This window comes from Bison bison, unplaced genomic scaffold (genome assembly GCF_000754665.1).
Source record: "Bison bison bison isolate TAMUID 2011002044 unplaced genomic scaffold, Bison_UMD1.0 scf7180017864500, whole genome shotgun sequence".
In the NCBI taxonomy this organism is placed as follows: Eukaryota; Metazoa; Chordata; class Mammalia; order Artiodactyla; family Bovidae; genus Bison; species Bison bison.
In genome coordinates this window covers 625,943-632,941 of record NW_011495059.1, presented here as the reverse complement: position 1 = coordinate 632,941, position 6,999 = coordinate 625,943, and the positions used below count along the sequence as shown (strand labels likewise).

The 6,999-nt window shown below is 46.2% G+C and overlaps 1 protein-coding gene across 1 annotated transcript in view; it reads left to right on the top strand.

Moving 5' to 3' along the window:
- Positions 1 to 404: 404 nt before the first annotated feature.
- Positions 405 to 6,999, top strand: part of MYBL2 (v-myb avian myeloblastosis viral oncogene homolog-like 2) — a 36,824-nt gene continuing 30,229 nt past the window's right edge. Inside the window, 3 exon segments of the mRNA XM_010829232.1 lie at positions 405 to 712; positions 853 to 935; positions 1,039 to 1,072. Coding sequence (XP_010827534.1) covers positions 405 to 712; positions 853 to 935; positions 1,039 to 1,072 — 425 coding nt within the window.

The following is a 6,999-nucleotide window of genomic DNA, read 5'->3' as shown; positions in this document are numbered from 1 at the left end:
CTGATGCTGGGAGGGATTGGGGACAGGAGGAGAAGGGGACGACAGAGGATGAGATGGCTGGATGGCATCACCGACTCGATGGACGTGAGTTTGAGTGAACTCCGGGAGTTGGTGATGGACAGGGGGGCTTGGCGTGCTGCTATTCATGGGATCGCAAAGAGTCGGGCACGACTGAGCGACTGAACTGAACTGAACTGAAGCCTACTAACTTTTCATCCTAAGGCTGTGCTCCTGTAGCTCACAATGTAAACGGTGAAAGAAATTAATCTCTTACGTGGCAAACGGTGACAAACAACACGAAGGAAATCTGCAGCGTTAGGGGCTCGTTCAGGGCTGCTTGCTGAGCCACAGAAGGGGATCAACCGGGCTCTGGGTCGTGACCGCCACGGCGTCGGGGGCCGGCGATGTACCTGCCTTGCTCCCGCTCCCTCCTGAGCATTTCTGTCATCGTCCTCCCACGATCTGAAACAGCAGGCTCTCAGCAAGCACGGCTCTGGAAGGGGCAGGACCGGAGGGATCGGCGGGCGACAACGGAAAGCCGAGAAAAGACGGTGAAGACCCACAACCCAGCAGCCAGACTCCAAGCGGCCCCTGAGCGCCCGCGCCCTTTAGTGACGTCAAGCGGCGCGACTCCCGCCCTGCCTCGCGCGGCGCCGTATCTGGGGCGCGCCCCTGAAAGTGGACGGGCTGAGACTCAGGCGCCGGCTGCGAGGTTTACCCTGCCTGGCGGCTTCCGCCTTTGTTTACTAGGTGGAGCGCTTCAAAACTGGTCACGTTTCTAATTCCCTGTCACTCGGGGACGCCAGGGACTGCCAGGTGGACTCCAAGGCCTGATTTTCCCTGTCTTCACAGAGAAGAGCGATGTTGCCTCCCAGTGCGGCCCCGGATCCTGGCAGGGCTAGCCGGTGCCTCTGGACTAGGCCTTGGTGTCCGTCGTCAGTTCCCTCCCTGACTGTGTGCTCTAGCTCCGTAGTCCGTGACTTCTTCCTGCTTGATTGCTGAACTGCAAGTGGCCACGTTACAAAAGGAAGAACTAAGTGTTTGCGAAAGCTGATGCCCCAGAAGGCACAGGGTAAGAGATCAGAGGTGTGGGCTGGACTTCGTGTGTGTATGAAAGCACCCCAGGTCCTGGCACTCGTCTCAGTCTCATCCTCCTCATCAGGCATGCGAGAGATTTGCAGTAGATGGTTTCTAAGAGACCAAATTGTCACCGTTTGGACCTACTGTATAGCACTTGGAACTCTGCTCAATGTTAGGAAGCACCTTGGATGGGAGGGGAGTTTGGGGGAGAATGGATGCATGCATGTGTGTGGCTGAGTCCATTAGCTGTTCACCTGAAACTGCCCCAACATTGTTTGCTGATCAGCTATACCCCAATACAAAACGTTTTTTAAAAATAACAAATTCTCACCCTTTGCAGTTGCATAAATGACACAGCTAGGGCTGGCATGAACCTGGACAAACCCAGGCAGGATTGATTGCTGTGTTCTGTGGTAGTGACCCCACACTTCTCCCAGTGATTGAAGAGGGACCTCTAGAGTCACGCTGAAGGAACATATCCATCACTCCTCCAAAACTACTCGTGTCCCTTTGTTATCCCTTTTCTACAACCGTTGTCACGTTAGATTGGTTCTCTTACTGCTGATTGGTTTGCAGTTTCTAGAGTTGTGCGTAAATGGAATCAGACGGTCTGTACCCTTTGTCTTCTTTCAGCATAATTATTTTGAGATTGATATTGAAGAAGTAATCCCTTTTTATTGTCAGAGTGGATATATTTGTTTTATATCTGTAATTTGTTTTCCCAGTTACCTGTTGGTAGACGTTGAGGTTGCCTCCAGTTTGGGCTCTTACAAATAAAACTATGTGAAAGGCTCTGTGTGGACATGTGCGTTCACTTTTCTTGGCTCCATATGGCATTAACAGGTGTGTATATTTTTAAGAAACTGCTGAGCTGTTTCTAAAGTGATTGTACAATTTCATATTCCACCAACAGTATTTGAGATGTCTGATGACTCCCCATTTTCATCAACATTTGACGTGATTAGTCTTCTCAGTCAGGGATTCTAATAGGTGTGTAAATCTCATTGTAGTTTTAATTTGCATTTCCCTAATGAAATAGTATTGAGCATCCTTTCATGTGCTTTGCCACTTCATATATTTTGAAGGTGAAGTTGGAGGGGAAAGCCAATAGGATTTGCAGGTAGATCAGATAAGTGATGTGAGAGAAGAGTCAAAAATATCTTCAACTCTGGTCAGTCCCTGAGTACTTCCTAATAGTTCTGTCCCTAACATGCACTGGCTGTTCCTGCAGACCGCCTTGCAAATTCCTAAATCACCCAACTTTGAAGAGTCTTCAGTGACATGTTCGTTTGGTACCCACAGCCTTTGCCTTTATTTTCACCCTTAGAAATCTAATTTTTTGTTTACTCATTGTCTCCTCTGTCAGCTGGTGAGCTTCTGGAGAAGATGGATGGTTGGATTGTCTCCAGATGACTAGCCCCTGGTGTAGCCTAGCCCAATCGTTTTGGCATATTTTCACAAACTCTAGTCTTCAAATTTGCATTTCAAAGTATGGGTGCTTTGCTTCAAGTTATCTGCATCAAGCTGTGTGATCATGGCAGCTTAACATCTGTGTGCCTCAATTTCCTCATCTTTAAAATGGGGACCTGTTGATTGACACCTGCTTCTCATAGTGATGAGTATTAAATGCAAAATGGATGCAAAGCCTTTACTATGTTGCCTGGCCCATGGTGTCTTCCCCAGTAAAATCTAGCTATTATTTTCTGACCTGAATATTTTGCCAGTCCTTTGCTAGAACTCAAATATAGATGCTTTGCAAATAGTTATCCATAAAATCTCAATAATTTGAAAAGTGGATGGGGAAATTTCACTGTTGAAGTCTGATTTGTTGAATCAGATAATTGAATTGCTTCCCTGCCTTGAAATGGGAAAGTCTCCCATTTCCAGTGCTGGTCCCGGACCTCTCATGCCTCTGGCCACCTGTTGCTGTGATCTACAGTGATACCCTTGGGGGTGAGGCAGAAGTATTTTTTTCTTTTTTAGCCATACCGCAAGGCTTTCGAGATCTTACCTTCCTGACCAGGGATTGAACGCTGATCCTTGGCCTTGAGAGCACAGAGTCCTATCCACTGGACATGGTCAGGGAATTCCATGAGCAGAAGTATCTGAAAAACATACTTTGTTTCGAAATCTCTTTTGATGGTCCTTATAAGACAGTTCAAACTCTAACATTCCAAGTTCTCCCAATTCTCTTCTGTGCCTTCCTAACAACTCTCCAGCCCAAATGTTAGCTTTAATATTTCATTCATTCATTCAGTTAAGAATGTGTAAAAGCCCTAATGTGAGTACCTGCCAAGAGCCAAACATGGTCAACCTCCAAAGCTAAAAAAGTGAATGCAGGAACTTCCCCAGTGGCCAGTGGTTAAGACTGAGCTTCCACTGCAGAGGGTGCACATTTGATCCCTGGTCCGGGAACTAAGATCTCACAGGCATGCTTTGCTGTGCAGCCAAAAAAAATGTGAATATAGGGTTGTCCCTGATCTTAGGAGAGCAGTAAAATCATGGGCAGAGGAAGTATGGGTGGGAGGACAAGGACGATAAGGAGGTGCTCCCTGGATAGTCCGTAGGATTGCAAAGAGTCCAACATGACTGAGGCAATTTAGCACACACATAGTAGATGGAGGGGAGACGCCTGGCAAAGGGACTGTGATCCTACTTACCATTTGTGACCCCGTGGACTGTAGCCTGCCAGGTTCCTCCAACCGTGGAATTCTCCAGGCAAGAATACTGGAGTGAATTTTCAGAGGCTCTTTCTGACTCAGAGATCAAACCAGGTCTCCTGTACTGCAGGCAGATTCTTTACCATCTAAGCCACCAGGGAAGCCCACTTATCACTGACTTATTATCAATCAGTGTTTGATTTGTGTCTAGCCTGATGCTGCACCCGGAGCATTTGATAAGTAGATTTGATGCTGTCTTCCCAAGCAGGGGCAAGCTCTGGGTCTGGAGCCTGAGGTGGGGCAGATTGTGAAATGACCAAATGACTGAAGCCTCCCTGTCCAAAGAGGCATGTGCAGAAAAAGTTTCCTGATAGAGTGTAATCTGTATGTTATCAGTCCTGGGCCCAGGGACCACTCCCAGCTGTGGCTGCACCCAGGACACTCGGAGTCCTCTCTCCAGGGGTGTCTGTTGGAGTGATGATAACTGGAGAAGACACACTTGTTCAGATAACCAGATTCCATCTGGTACCAGAGTGACCTCCCTGCTCACTGACTCCAGGCTTCTTAGGCTCTGGTGTAGACAAAGAATACCACCCGAGTCACTTCAGTAAACAAAGGATGTTGTGGCCCTCAGCCACTACAGCTGCCCCTGACAGTGTACCCTGAGAAGATTCAGGGTGGAGAAAAATAGGATACTGGCCCTAGATAGTTAAGGTGCAAATCAGGTGAATGATTTCAATACACCTAGACCCTGGGATCTTGCTGTACATAGAAAAGTGCTAAATTCATTAACTTGAGATGTTTTCTTTAATTAGCAATAATCATTTGATGTTCTGACCCCTTGTTTTTATTTTTTGTTTTATAAAAACTCCTGTATAGAAAATTCCTTGGCAGTCCAGTGGTTAGAACTTGGCACTTTCACTGTCATGGCCCTGGTTCAATCCTCGGTGGAGAAATAAGATTCCACAAGCCACGAAGAGTAGCCAAAAACAAAAAGCGAACAATTTCTTGGCTCCTCCCTTACTTCTTCAGAACAGTCCCCTCGGAGCTATCTGAGAGGCTGTATGCCAGTCTTAAGTCCTCAGTAAGTCTGCTGAATAAAATGTGATTCTCGACTTTTAGGTTGTACATGTGTTTTTCATTCAGTAAATGTATTGGTCAACTGGCAACTGGAGACAGCTGCTTCCTATCTCTGGCATTGGGCAAATACCTTGCCCAGGGTGCCAGTGTTACAGCAGGTAGGTAAGTGCAGAGAAATGGGCCAGGGGCCAAGTGGCAGGAAATCGCGCAGCTTGTAAACAGTGGGGGTCCATGGACAGACAAGGAAAAGCAGGAACCTCCAGACTGACAGGAAACCACACATTTTAAATGATGTGTGTCCTGGAAGCAAAGAAGGGTGACTAAAGGCGGGAATCTCCTGGGTCAGAGTGTAACCTGTTGCTCATTAAGCTCGCATTACAATAAAATTAGCCTTATTAAGTTGGCAGATACAATGTTCCCATCACGCACCAACGCCATGACTCTTCGGATCTAAGTTAGATAAGGACAAAAATCCCTCTTCCCCTTCGGAAAATGGAGCTGGGATGAAAATCCGGGAATATGACCCCCATACTCCTCCTTCCTCAGAGAATCTTCCACCCTTTCATTTGTATCCCCCTCAGAGCCAGCTTGCCAGAGAAATCAGGGCAGCACCTCCCCACCTGTCTGCCTGCTCTGGTTCTGAGGGAGTATTCTTGCTTAAATAAATTCTCACTTTACTTTCCTAATCTCCTTGCTTCCTTTCTAAATTCTCTTGAGACAAAGAACTTTAACCGAGAACACCAGGTTCTATCTTTTTCCTAAAATGAGACTAATTAGCTATGTGAGAGAATGTGCTGTATGCAGTGCAGCTTCCTAGACCTGAAAGGACAAGCATGAGAGCAGCTGAAGAGTAATAATAATAATAATACAATAAGTAATGTAGAGCTTATCACATGCCAGGGATTGTTCTCAGAGGTTTACATATATCAATGTATTTAATCCTACAACCACCTCACAAAGTAGATAACCAGTGTAGTGATTAAGAGCATAGACTCTAGAACTAGACAGCCCAGGTTTGGCTTCCTGCTTTGCCATTTACTAGCAGTGTGACCTGGGGGAGGCCTGTGGGTCTGTCCCCATCTGCCAAAAGAAGAGACTGCTATTACTAGCTCATAGGAATAAATGAATTAAAATCCATTGTTGTTCAGTCGCTAAGTCACATCTGACTTTTGTGACCCCATGGACTACAGCACATCAGGCTTCCCTGTCCTTCACCATCTCCCAGAGTTTACTCAAACTCATGTCCATTGATTTGGTAATGCCATTCAACCATCTCTTTCTCTGTTGCCCCCTTCTCCTCCTGCCCTCAATCTTTCCCAGCATCAGGGTCTTTTCCAGTGAGTGGGCCAAAAGTATTGGAGCTTCGGCTTCAGCATCAGTCCTTCCAATTGAATATTCAGAGTTGATTTCCTTTAGAATTGACTGGTTTGAACTTGCTGTCCAAAGGGTCTTACAAAGTGGCTGAAGGTGAAAGTGAAAAGTCATTCAGTCATGCCCAACTCTTTGGGACACCATGGACTGCAAGTCCATGGAATTTTTCAGGCCAGAATACTGGAATGGGTAGCCTTTCCCTTCTCCAGGGGATCTTCCCAACTCAGGGATCAAACCCAGGTCTCCTGCATTGCAGGCGGATTCTTTACCAACTGAGCTGAGGGAAGCACAAACCAGTGGCTAGCACATAGTAAAAGCTGTCTAAGTTCTTGGTAAATATCAAGACCTGATAAAATATATCACTTTTATAGATGAGAAAACAGAGGCACAGAGAAGCTACTTTCCTGTGATCCCATAATTAGTAAACACAGAGTTGGGAATCAAATCCTGGGCAGTGTGGCTTCAGAGCCTGGACTCTTAAATACTATGTGCTATTTCAAATCCTGAAAGATGATGCTGTGAAAGTGCTGCACTCAATATGCCAGCAAATTTGGAAAACTCAGCAGTGGCTACAGGACTGGAAAAGTCAGTTTTCATTCCAATCCCAAAGAAAGACAATGCCAAAGAATGCTCAAACTACCACACAATTGCACTCATCTCACACGCTAGTAAAGTAATGCTCAAAATTCTCCAAGCCAGGCTTCAGCAATATGTGAACCGTGAACTTTCTGATGTTCAAGCTGGTTTTAGAAAATGCAGAGGAACCAGAGATCAAATTGCCAATATCTGCTGGATCATGGAAAAAGCA